Source organism: Coturnix japonica, chromosome 2 (assembly GCF_001577835.2).
Source record: "Coturnix japonica isolate 7356 chromosome 2, Coturnix japonica 2.1, whole genome shotgun sequence".
In the NCBI taxonomy this organism is placed as follows: domain Eukaryota; kingdom Metazoa; phylum Chordata; class Aves; order Galliformes; family Phasianidae; genus Coturnix; species Coturnix japonica.
In genome coordinates, this window is record NC_029517.1 from 116326851 (window position 1) to 116339972 (window position 13122).

The following is a 13122-nucleotide window of genomic DNA, read 5'->3' on the forward strand; positions in this document are numbered from 1 at the left end:
GCAGGGTATGCACAGTAACCAGGCATGGCATGAAGGGTCCTGAGTGTGAATCCTTCCTTTTAGTCCAAGTGGAGAAGTAGCAGTTTTCTTCCCTTCTGCCAGAACCCCCCGTTTTTGGACTCACGTTTAAAGAGCAGGTAAGTATCTCAATGCTTGTTCACAGCACACCTTCAGCATCTTGAGAGCTCCTTCCCCTGGGGCACACTGATAATTGACGCAGCAAGTTCTGCAGAACAACAAAACAACCCCTCATCTTCAAAGGCACAGGATGAGGAGCAGGAACTGGAACGTTCCTGCAGCACAGGAAATGGCTGAGCCGGCAGCAGCCCTTGAGCTCTTCAGGTATAACCTGATTGGCCTCCCACGCAGCATCCAGCCAAGTGCCACAGCCAGGATCCTCCAATGGCACCCCAGGTGTTACATGGGAGCTTCTCGTGCAAACCAAACTCTCTGTAAGAGGCCGACACAGCCTCACCCTTCTAGCAGAGGGCTCTCTCTGCAGTAAACCTACACTAATGGAGAACAGAGCTTTTACTCTATTTTTATAGACTCAAAACAATCCAATGCCACTTTAAGCTTAGAATGTATGAGACAGCGCTGCGTGGACTGCAGCATGAATTAACAACTGTGCTTTAACGTGGAATATAAAACAACCAAAGATTATTTCAGAGCGACTGAAAATCCCACCTTCTTTTAATAAAGCTGCTTTGTCAGGAAAGAAGAAATAAATAATATCTTCTCAATTTCCCGCACAGCAAAACTGAGGAGTGGAGAAATAAAGTCAGGTTTAAATTCACAGAGCAACATAGAGCTCCAGTTCCCAGCTGTAAGCATCAGGTGGCATCGCTGCTCCTTGGTGTGCTCTCGTCCTTCCACAACCGGAATGGAAAAAGCCAGAGGGAGCACGCACGCGCTTTCAAGGCTGCAACAACTTCTTTATTGCTATTGCACAAGGCAGATTCAAAACAAAACTGAACCAGATGCCCAAGGGGATGTTTGCAGCTCCTGTTCTACAGCAAGGAGCGAAGAGCTTCTGGCTTAAGGCGGCTCTCAGCAGAGGTCACAGGAGATCATGCAGAAATTGAACTTATAGAAACAGTGTGGCTTTGAAGTCCATTCACCAGCTGGACTGTGCATGGCACATACAACAGAAGCAGGAGTGGTTCAGCTGAGACGGTGGCAATTTACTCCAAATTCATCCTCCTGCCTAAAGCAATCAGCTAACACTTCAGTGCATGACCATTACAGAGAGCTTCTACACAGGCCTGAAAAATCACATCAGGATTCCTGCACTGATACTGAGATGAAAAGCAAAGGCTCCACAGAATGGCAGTGGTTGGAGGGGACCCCTGGGCATCACCCAGCCCAACACCCTGCTACAGCAGCTCCTTGCAGCAGCCGCACAGGTAAGTGTGCAGGTGGGCTCTGAGTATCTCCAGGGGTGGGGACTCCACAGCATGTGTGTGCAGCCTGTACCAGTGCTCTGTCAGCATCACAGTGAAGAAGCTCACGTTCCACTTTGTGCCTGTTGCCCCTTGTCCTGTTGCTGGGTGCCACCAAAACGAGCCTGGCCCCATCCACTTGACTCCCACCCTTCAGATATTTATGAGCACTGATGGAATCCCCTCTCAGCCCTCCCTTCTCCAGGATGAGCAGCCCCAGCTCTCACCCTTTCCTCACACAGCAGAGGCTCCGTGAGGCCGCCTGCACGCTGACAGGACCACTCCAACTCAGTACATAGACATTTATTTCAGATATGCAGTTTACACGCATATTACTGAGCAAAACTGAATTGCAAATATACAAATACCGTAACAAGCATTACCCAATGACGTAACTGGCACTAGTGTTATAAGCATGTAATGAAACTGGTGAGGATAAGTCGTGGAAGAGAACCGCGGCACACGGCGTTTTCTTTTCATCCAACCCAACTCCCAGTAGCACCATAATGGCAATACACTGAACACAAGACAGAACATTGGTAACTGTTTTTCTGATATTCACAACTGTTTTTTTTTCCCCCTCCCCCTCATTTTTAGTGATTTACATAGCAAAAAGAAAGAAAAGAAAAAACAACATTGGACAGTGCAGGCGCTTTGGCCAACTTCAGCTCGTGTTTATCTGTACATCTTCTGTACGCAGAAGAAAAGTAAGCCAGCATGTCTGGACGCCACGGTGGCAGCCGGGCAGTCACTGCCCTGCACTCCAACTCTGGGACTGAAGATGCACGTCTTGCAAAGAGATGTCACGTGAAAGAAATCATTCACGAAAGCCTGAGTGAGTCTTTGGTAGGCTAATACTCCGCTATCATACAGTTCTCTACCAGTCATTTACTCGCTAGGATTTTCTATGAGGATCGAAGGTGGCCAAAGAGGACATTCTGAAAATCCTCCACCAACCAGGCACTTCACACCCAGTCTTTTCCAAGGCACCGAGGATTGACGGGGCACCGCATTCCCCCCTCATGAAAGGTGGCTGCATCTGCTTCTCTGTGATGCTCATCAATCAATGGATCGTTACCTTCCAGGTTTTACACAATACGCGGCGGCCTCATCTGCCACACGGTTGGTTGTGTGGATAAATAAGTGAGCCCACTGTCTCCATCCCACTGTGTATTATGTACCAATTTCATCTGCTTCAGAATGCTGTAAGACGCCTTACCCTCGCTCAGAGCTCCTGACACAGGGCCGCACCACCTGGAGGTACGCGATCCATTCCAAACAGCGTGTCCAGTTATAAACCGTTAACCATCACTGGGGATATTCACTGCTGAAAGACGTTTGTACAGGTCTCTGCAAAACTTCTGCTTCCCTTACAGTTCTTGGTTGTAAGTCACTAATGCTCAGCTAACACCCACTTATCCCACATCCCCTATTTTTTGAGCCAACAGTGCAGGACGTATTATTTATTTTAGCATTTACCATATCGAGAATTACCCAATTTTCATCTAAATACACCAAGTATACGCTTTCAAGCAAAGTTGTGGCAAAAATAAAAAATAAAACATGGACGTATTTGTACTGCTGTAATGCACTTGTTAAAGCCTTCATGTCCCTTCACACAGGTCTAAGATCTGTATGAAGTAACTCTGCCTTAACGGACAGGTATATAAAATGCAGCTGTATCAGAACCTCGCTTCTGCCGGTCACCTGAAGCTTACGGAAGTTGCCGCACGTAATTAAACCAGCTTTCAGACAGGGCTCATTAGTGGTAAATGTGTTTTTGCAGCATTTTTTGGCTTAAATTTCAGTCTGAATAGCAGTGCTTAATTCCGCAGCACGCTGTGAATGGTTGTTGTTCGCTTCTTTCAGAGTTTCATCAACACCTGGACCTAGGTCTGTTGCAGATCCATTATTAATGCTTTCCTCAGCGATGTAACTCAGCTGCTGAACATCGGTGCCTGCGGCTGCTGGGACAGGCGCAGCGATTCCACTCGCCTGTGGGGAGTTTTCCAAGCGGTCGTTCTCCACCTCAGGGAGCACACTGACCGTGGTAAAGCGAGTGTGATAGTCGCTGGAACCGTGGCTACAGGAAGTTTTCATACTTTCCATATCTGAGCAACTGAACTCAGAAAAATGACTCGAGTGAGAATCTGCTACGGATGGAATACTGTCACTAAGAGAGGGAGAGTCAAATTCACTGGAGTTTGTGCTTTGTTGTTCCAACAGCTGAGCATCCATGTCCTCTCTTGTCTCATTTATCTTCATGCTACTCTTCTTTCTCAGCTTCCCTTTGCACTTTTTCCCCGCTGTTGTTTCTTTGGACCACTTGGTGGCACTCGATTTACTTTCTGGCACGCCGGCCGACGAACACGCAGCGTTGCTCCGACCTGCAGCACTGCCATCATCAACACTGCTGCTTCCGCTGTTGTGTCTGAACTTGGCTGGCTTTGATTCAATATCCACTTGCACTTCCATGCTGTTGCCTTCCCTGCAACAAGAACAAACCTGAGTGTGAGCAGTTACCTACAACACGCAGCTGACACGGTGGAACAAACTCTTGCAGCTTTCCAAAATACACTGCAAAAGCAAGTGAGAGAAACGTCTCCGGTTTTTGTTCACCAAGTAAACAGCCCAAACAGAAGCAGGCAGCCTGAAAATGAAACACTTTACTGAGCTACAAAGATTGTGCTGCTCTTTGGAAGTAAGCTTGGCAAACAGAAGCAATTGTGTGGAATTCCATTTCTAACAAAAAAACTGTTTCTTCAGAATTTTAGACAGAACCGCTGAGGCATGCTTAGGATACCTTTAGTAAGCAAGGCTTAACCTTCTCTTTTCACCTTTCTCTTACCTGTCCAAAGGGATATAGGAGTTGAGAATGGATCCTGCCATTGCTTTGGTACTGGCATTATCACTAACTGTTCCCAGGCTCACCGTGCCAGATTCTCCACTCAGGCTGTAGCGCTCTTTCTGTACATCTGCTTGTACTTCCAGCCTTGGAGAGGAAGAAAAAGAGCTGCATGAGCTGCTACTACAGTTAAAGCACCCTAGCTGAGAATTACCGTCACCTTGTAAAGTTTCTCCGCTGCGCAGCAGTGAGCACAGTCACACAGTTAAGAAACAAAATCAGATGAAACTGCCAACAAAGTAAAATGTTGCACACAAAACCGAGGCTCTGTGTTATTTCCTCCCCGAAAGTTACAAAAATGAGTTCCAAGCTGAGCTACAATTCCTTTGCAGATAACGTACCGTTCTCCAAAAACAGAGAAAACAATTGAAAGGGCACACAAATTCACAACAGTTCCCATGTCGTCCCACTGCCAAATCCTGACTTATCAAATAACAGAACAGTGAGAACTGTGTTCTGTACTCGGCTTTGTTGTACTGCTACCAATGTCAACAGAAATACCAGAAACTTGAAAACACAAGTAGATAAAACAGAATAATAAGCATCTTTCCAAATGCCTTCTTGTGTTCTGATGGTGAATTGGAAGTGCTTGCTTTGCTTTCCTCTCCCAGCTCCTTCAAGAGGAGGACAGGGATACCTCAGCTAGCAGTCTCAGCTTGGAACACGTGCTCTAGACTAAGGAAGCTCTCAGTGTTACTCTGCCTTCCTTTTTCTAAGTAGCCTGGGCCTGCAAGCTATTTAAATGTGATGCTAAACACTGCTCATTTTCCTCAGGAGCAAATTCCTTCCAGAACCCTACACATGAACAATCCTTTCCAAGATACTCCCTGTCCCCTACAGACAGTAAGACCCCAATTCACAGCAGACACTAAGGCAAAGCTAAGGTGTTCAGAAGGGGTAATTCTGTACTTCAGACTTCTGAGCAAGTCAGAGCACACAGTGTTGGCATGAGACACACACAGAGTAAATCCCTGTGTAAGACCAGAGGTGCCCCAGCCTATAGCAGGGGGTTTGAAACTGGATGATCACTGTGGTCCTTTCCAACCCAGGCCATTCTATGATTCTGTGATCCATTCAGAGCTAGGTGCTATATGGCAGGAAGATGTCTCTTACCTGTTAAAGCAGTTAACCATTGCACTTCCCGAGAGACTGCCTGTGATACTAGCCCCAGCCAGTGCCATGGTGCTGGCTGTTTCGCTCAGGTTGTCTCGAATGGCTCCTATCCGATCCATGTGGCTGCCACTGGCACTCAAGCTGCCGGTCAGCCCGCCAACGCTTCCTTCGCCTATACTGGGGTTGTGACGAGCTTCTGCAACTGAGGTGGTATCTAGACAGAAAGGAAGAAGGAAGGCTTGTCATTCATAGAAGCAGAACTTGCTGATTTCCAGAACGTGACCATGGAAACTGTTCCTGAAGTTACGTTGAGAAAAATGGTTTATAAAATACAGTGACAAACGGACAGCTGTCAAAGAAAATGGGACCTGTCTTGGAGCTGCTGTAATGGTTATATCACATACAACAAACTACGGATATCCAAAATCTGTCCATGGGTGGGGCATGTAACACGGAGTCAAGGACCATAGAAACCCAGTAACAAAGGATATCATCCAGTAATTTAAAGAAACAGCAGCACCAGATCAGCAACTAAAGGCATTTAATTCTTCCCACTATAGGTAAAAAAGAGGCATTTACCACCTGGTCAAGAATGAGAAAGCTGTTACCTTTCACTTAGTGCTGTGTGAAAAGCAGGACAACAGCTTACACAGAATTCAAACCACAAGACAGCTGATGGTCTTGCTCTATGTCCACATGAGCAAATGCTGTATTACAGCACAGCACAACACAAACACAGAAGCCACTCTCTCATCCCAGAGCTCATCGTTTAGCAAAGAGCAGAGACAGCTCTGACCGTGTTGTACCTCTTCTGCAAGTAAGTGCTCTGCCTATCTGAGGCTATCGACTGTCAGTCAGTCACAGAGTCCAGAAAATAAAACAGCTTTCTTACCTACAGCTGCATTTGTTCCACCAACATTTATATCGTTCTCATCATCAAATTCTATCCTAACACCTTTTCCGTTCCCTGCTGAAACACCACAGCCTCCACTTCGGCACAGGGAGATCGGCACCACTCCATACACATAAGCCAGCATAATAGGAACACCAATACCTGTAGAGGAAGACACCACCTTGTGTTAAATAAATGCAATTTGTATTTGCACTCCCTTATGAAATTGATTTCATAGTCTGCGTTTACTTAGCATTTCACACTTTGAAGAAACTAGGAGAGAACAAAAGTAAGAAAGACTGATAAATCAGGTGAAGTGACAGCTTCACTGGGCACAAGGGCCCTCTCTCAGACCTGGAAGGCAGAGAAGCATATTGCCAGATAAGTTACTATTTCCAATGTCTATAACCTCTTTTATAGACAAAAAAAGGAATATACTTAATATTCATATAAATTTAGTCAGACTTTGCATTCACTGAAGTCAGATGGGGTTTTGCTACTGATTTTACGGGACTCTCCATCATTAACTACTGTTGGATCTTTCACATTTGCTAATGGTCCACCACTGTTAACATACAGTCTAAAAGCCTGGCTCCATGGCCAATTTAAACTATCACTGGCTAAAAGAAACCCTTTCTTCCAAAGGCCACAGATCTTCCTCTGGACCTTATAACTGATAAAAGAGGGAACCCTTCACACACAGCTGTGTGAGGGACCCCATCAGGGGACTGATCTGGCTTAAAACTAAGTGATGAAGCTTAATGTCAATCAGTTATCCACAGCAGCAGCTTGTTATGCAGCCACAAACGTGCCTCTGCTTCAATAAAAGGGAACCAGCCAGGCAGTGCTGGACAATTCTATTCCTTTCAAACTCAGAGCTTCTTCACTGTGATTTTGAAACTAGATGGGTAAGATGACAAATATCGTGTAGGATGGAGCCAGACCTTCCCCTTATGCTATCCTCAACCATGCTTATTAAATAATGACAACATTCAAATTGACTCCACAAAAATAGCAAGAAGTTTGTCAACTACTGTAAAGTTAAATTTAAAATACTGTTTTTCTTCCACATTGAGCCAAGTTTGACAGGGATTATTTAAATTATCAGAACATGAATAGACTCTGTGGCAAAAGCTTTGTCTTAGTCATTTAGAAGAAGCTCTAACCAGTTCAGTTTTAAGAGAGAGATGACAACACGACAACTTCACTTTGCAAGATATAAATACTAAGCTCTTCATTTCATTCCGTGTTTCCCTATGTACTCTATCCTCCATTCTACCCCAATAGACGTAAAACCACCATCCTTATGTGTTGTTTTTCATTATTTTTATGTCTTGATTTCCGTGCCTGCAAAAGGAAACCATAAGTCTTATCTCAGCTGAGTGTTTCATTCAGGAGTGGTTACGCAGCTCAGGTTGCATGGCGTTACCAGTATACAAAATAATAATATTTGCTTACCTACAGTTACTGCAGCTACAACTGGAGAAACAATTACAGATAGGGTTACACCGCCTGCTATTGCCAGGTTCCGCTTGTGCTTTGAGATGTCTTTGCCTTCGTATCGATTGTGAATCTTGAAAGAAGAGGAGAATGGGTTTTAGAGCATTACAATAATCAATCATACACCACTGCAATGACAGAAAAACCGACATAGTTTGGAATCTGTATCCAGCTCTCCTCCATACAGACTGCATTCTATGCCATGATTTACACCTAAACCTACCTCAAACAAAGAAAAATGCTTACACAGCTTAATTTTAGGCATAGAAGTTAGAAGCCCTCCAGTTCAGCTCCTAAGCATTTACTTTCAGCCTCAAGAAACCTAAGTCACCCAACAGATTTTGTAGTTGTTGTTTATTTGTTGGATCACGGCTCCAACTTGCATGGTTGAGAAAAGTAAACGATTTTGAAGATCAAAGGACTGCCGCCTCCAAGCAAATTGACACTTTCTATTCCCTGTCATCTTTCCCCCAAACAATATGGAGTGAAATTTTCACAGATAATTAGACCTGTGGAAACACAGATTGAAGCAACAGAGCATGCAAACCTGGCAGTACGGCAGCATTCACCAAACACAACCTGGAGGGAGGAAGAATGAGAGCTCCGTTGCTCTGGCACCTCATGACAAGCTGCTGAGGAAGGGACTATTTCAGCAAACAGCAGCAGAAGTCTCAGAAGGATCTGGTAAACAAAACCCTTATTGATGGCTCGAGTCCGCCATAACTCTGAAACACTGTGTTCATGTTTCAAACTCAACTGCAACAAATCATGAATTTGGAAGGCCTTCAAAAATCACTCTTTTGCCCAGATTTCCTACTTTGTTTTTATTTAATTCACTCTAGGAAAGCAGCATTTTAGGCACGAGTTCATCAGTCAGAACTCTCGGTTAAGACAAAACTACAAATGACTGGCAGGGCTCTATCTTAATAGTTGGCACGATGCTAATTCTCAGTGCATCTAAGGAAGAGCAAAGAACAAGAGGGTAACCACAGCATTGCTTTTTTTTCCCCCATCACACCGTCACTGCAAGAAGAACACCACCACAAGTAGAACTTTAAGTTTTACAATGTGCTGTGCTATATAAATTAAAGGTTAAATTTGATAGGATAGCTCTCGCTCTGGAATAAAATAAGAACCTGCATTTGTTCAGGCAAGACAGGCAAGGAAAGGGAGGAGAAAACACTGCGGTTCTACATAAAGAGATTGCACGTACTTGCTCTGAGGTCCATTATACAGAAAACAACATGGAGTGAGGGAGCACATGAGCATGGAACATACCTGGGAAGCCTGCTGGTAGTAGTTTAACAAGAAAAAATGAATACTACCACAGCTATAGATCCAGACTTGGTGTTAAGGGGATCCATGAGCCATCAGCAGGATCCTCCCAGGTAATTAATTTTACTGTCATGGGCAATTCCACCCAAACAAAAGGAACAGGCCAAAAAAGAATGCATAAGCAGTCTGGATTTCTTAAAAAACAGAGTAACAACCTCTGTGTCTGGGAAGACCATGGAGCAGATCCTCCTAGAAGAGATGTTATACAGCATGTGAGGGATGTGCAGGATCTGAGACAGCCACCACAGCCTCACCAAGGGAAGGTCATGCCTGACCGATCCAGCAGCCTTCTATGATGGAATGACAGCATCGATGAACAAAGGAAAGGAGACCAATGACATCTACCTAGACTTGTGCAAGGCCTTTAACATGGTCTCCCACCACATCTTTATCTCTTAATTGGAGAGACATCGATTTGAAGGGTGAACTATTTGGTGGATAAGGAACTCGCTGGAAGGTCACAGCCCAAATAAAAACATCAGGCCAAAAATAAGACAGATTCCAGTAACAGCAGAAAAGTGGTAGGTTACCAGATGCGTATCTATGAAAATGAGTGACAATAACCAGTGTTTCCTATAGCAGTACTAGCACAAACTCCCAGTGCAGAAGAAAATGTTGCAGAAGAACAAAATAGCTTCCTCTATTGAAGAAGCACCGTTAAAAAAATGGAAAGTAGGTCAGATTACTTTCAGTGGGTACAAAGGAACAGCACGAGGGTGTCAAGACAAAAATCAGAAAGGTTAAAATGGAGGAGACAAAAAAGGAAAGGACAAAGCTAACAAGGAAGTTATTCTGCACGTACAATGCCAGCAAGAGGAAGACCAAGATCAATTTGCTATTTAACAGAAAGGAAAGACAGCCAGCAGATTAAACCAGAGCCTTGTTCCATTATTTTTTTTCCTTCAGATGTCACCGAAGATTTACTGTGAGCCAAGTGACCGGTGACAAAGGAATGAGATCTGTAGGAAAACAGCAGGTTAGAGCACAGTCTATCTGAGCACAACTGATCTGAAAAAGCAGGCCCAACTTCAGAGCCACTAAGAATAGATTTCTGACAAACATTATTCATAGGGAATCTTTGAGGGGAAAAAAGAACGAAGAGAAACGTTATCCAGGACCAAACAAGGACCTGCAGAATTAAAGGCCAATGAATGGAACTTCCACTTCCTGAAAACCAGCAGCTTAAGAGACGCCAGTGTAAAAGCAGGAAATAAAGCGACCGTAGATTTTTCAAGTGGAGACCACGTCTGTTTTAATTTCTTTGGTGAGATGATAATTGGCCAAGATGACAAAGAGAAAATCTCACACAGAGGCTTGAAAGTTTTCTCACGTGACACCCAACCTGGTTATAATGGCCAAGACTGAAAAACAGCCTAGAGAAGACAACTATTACCTTCACGTGATGCTGACAGAAAACCACCAGATTTACTTATTACTCCCCAAACTGTAACTTTTCCCCCTGCTATCCCTTTCAAGAGATGTATTCAATATTTTCATCCATTTGAAGATGAATGGAAGAAACCACCAGCCTGTCAGACTTACAGAAATGCCAGGACTTGTACTAGCCCTGAGAAATTGGGCTGGAAGAATTGGCTGCATTACAATGGGAATGGGTGCAAGACTTACCTCAGGAGGAGAGCAAAGCATGACCACTGTGAAAATGGGCATGGGTTTGTTGTACATAAGATCAAAATAGCGCGGTGTTAAGAAAAGGACATGTTCCAGTTATATGAAGAGAATCACCCTTTCATTTAACTCAGCAGCATTAAAGCTCAGCTACATTGCTTTATTAAAAAAAAAAGGGATTCTTTTTTTCCTTCCTTCTTTCTAAAGACTGCTCAGTTCCAATGGACACAATGGAAACTAGAGGTTAAAATGAGGTAAAATGGAAAAGAATATAGAAATCCTTTTTCAGAGTGTTGTTCTACCTGTTTTACGACCAACTACATACAAGCACAATTGAAATCAGTCTTAAGCAATCTGTTCTCCAGCCCCCCGTCCCCTGGTGAAGACAACCAACTGAATGCAGTGTATTACCTTCCGTCCCACATAGACAGGAATTCCAATAATCATAGCAGGAATAGCGATGCCAGCTATCAACGCAATTCCTACAGGAGCTCCAACAAGTGTCCCCAGTTGCCACAGTATTTTCTTCTTACGGCTCCATGGTTTCTTCCCCCAAAACGTGCAACCTGATGGGCTGAGACACAAGTAGGAAAATGGTAAAGAAACCACAAGCAGACCGACATAACTACGCAGTACTTAGCTGCTATCTAGTTACAAAACCGCTGTCCTCAGGTTCAAGTGACAGATACCAGAACATCAGTTATCACTTCAGATTTTTTGAGAGGCTTTACAGCAGGTTTTGAAATGCAAAGGAAAGCACATTGCATGTTACCACACCCAGTCTGTGGTTCAGAGGTAACATAACAGAGAGTTGCTGTGCAGCTTTATGTGAACGCAGTACAGCAGCTGTAACAGATCCATAAGAATAGTGTCTATCTTCATTTATAACACACTGTACACATGCAACTTAGAAATGTATTTCATAAGAACAACAGCACACTGACTTTTAGATACTTGCACTGAAAACTGATTTAATTCGCAGATACAGATACTTCAACTTTGATGCTCTGCTCCAACAGGAAGAAAGCCAGACTTACAGCAACGTGCTTTTATGTAACTTGAAAAAATAAGCTACCAACCTTAAATAGTGTAAATCCGAGATCTCTTTCATACACAGCCAACAGAATTCACAGCCACAGACAGCACAAGTCATATGATTGCAGCTTCCATCATTCATTTTTATTATATAAGCAGCACAGCGTGGGCATGGCTTTATGTCATCAGCTGTTTAAAAATGAATATTAAGATCTTATCGGTTATCTGGGCAAACTGATTTAATCAAAATACAGACAGATCCTTGGGAAAGCTGAGTGAATCACCATCTAAGAATATGGAGGTTTACTGTATGGTTTGCATTACACAAACCGTGATTTGGCGATGACTTCTGACAGCTATTTGTGTTTGTAAGCCCTGGACCAAACAGCACTGATCAAAAATAAAACATAATGGTCCATATTCCAGCGATTCAGTAGTTAATGCACATACTGTTTGAGGATTTTCTAGGCTTAATGGCATATATTAGAGCCAGACATTAAACATGTATGTTAATACAGGACTGACAACATGGCCTTTCTAAATATAATCCTCTTTTACATTTCATGCCACTATGAATCTTTTATTTGAACTCTGTCTGCACTGCATTATGCCGTCTTATCATAAACCCACCTCCTGTTCTACATTAACTGCATTTCTTTGGTATCACTATCCTCTTGTTGATTTCTCTTCACAGCAATACTTATTCCATAGAAAAAAAACTATTGTAGGAAAGAAGAAAATTCCAGAGGTTCCCCTTGATCTTAAGTCAAATATTTAGAAGCTGTGGTTAAGCAGTTAGCTCTACCATCAGCAAATAAGAGGCCATTGAGCAACAATGAAATCCTTGGTACAGTGACACAACCACAGTGGTGATCTTCACCCCTGCCCATTACTGGTCAGCACATGCACTTTGAGACAAGCTATTTACAGCAGACAAAGTAACTTGCAGGTCCCCAGCGCAAAAGTCCCAGTCTCCTACTCCTGTGCTAACAGTGTAGACTAAGGGAAAAGGGATATACCTCATGCCTGATGTAAGGAATAATCCAAGAGGTGAGGAACCAGCAGGAACTGTCTATCTGTACTGGGAGGTTGTGGATGCCCCGTCCTTGGAGGTGTTCAAGACCAGGTTGGACGGGGCCCTGGGCAACCTGATCTAGTAAATGTGTATGTTTGGTGGCCCTGCCAGGCAGGGGGGTTGGAACTACATGATCCTTGAGGTCCCTTCCAACCTGGGTCATTCTGTGATTCTGTGACTCCCATGCAGCCAGCAGCTG

At 43.8% G+C, this 13122-nt stretch overlaps 1 protein-coding gene across 6 annotated transcripts in view; it reads right to left on the reverse strand.

Annotated features, from left to right (window-relative positions):
- Window positions 1-1729: 1729 nt before the first annotated feature.
- The window catches only part of RNF19A (ring finger protein 19A, RBR E3 ubiquitin protein ligase), a 48273-nt gene continuing 36880 nt past the window's right edge, over window positions 1730-13122 (reverse strand). For all 6 annotated transcript variants that reach the window (XM_015856000.2, XM_015856002.2, XM_015856003.2 and 3 more), the window contains exons 4-10: window positions 11893-12037; window positions 11225-11387; window positions 7811-7925; window positions 6353-6514; window positions 5461-5674; window positions 4291-4434; window positions 1730-3930 (exon numbers count right to left, since the gene is read on the reverse strand). In XM_015856000.2, the coding sequence (XP_015711486.1) occupies window positions 3240-3930; window positions 4291-4434; window positions 5461-5674; window positions 6353-6514; window positions 7811-7925; window positions 11225-11387; window positions 11893-12037 (1634 nt within the window). In that variant the 3' untranslated portion in view covers window positions 1730-3239. The remainder of the gene's footprint in view (window positions 3931-4290; window positions 4435-5460; window positions 5675-6352; window positions 6515-7810; window positions 7926-11224; window positions 11388-11892; window positions 12038-13122) is intronic.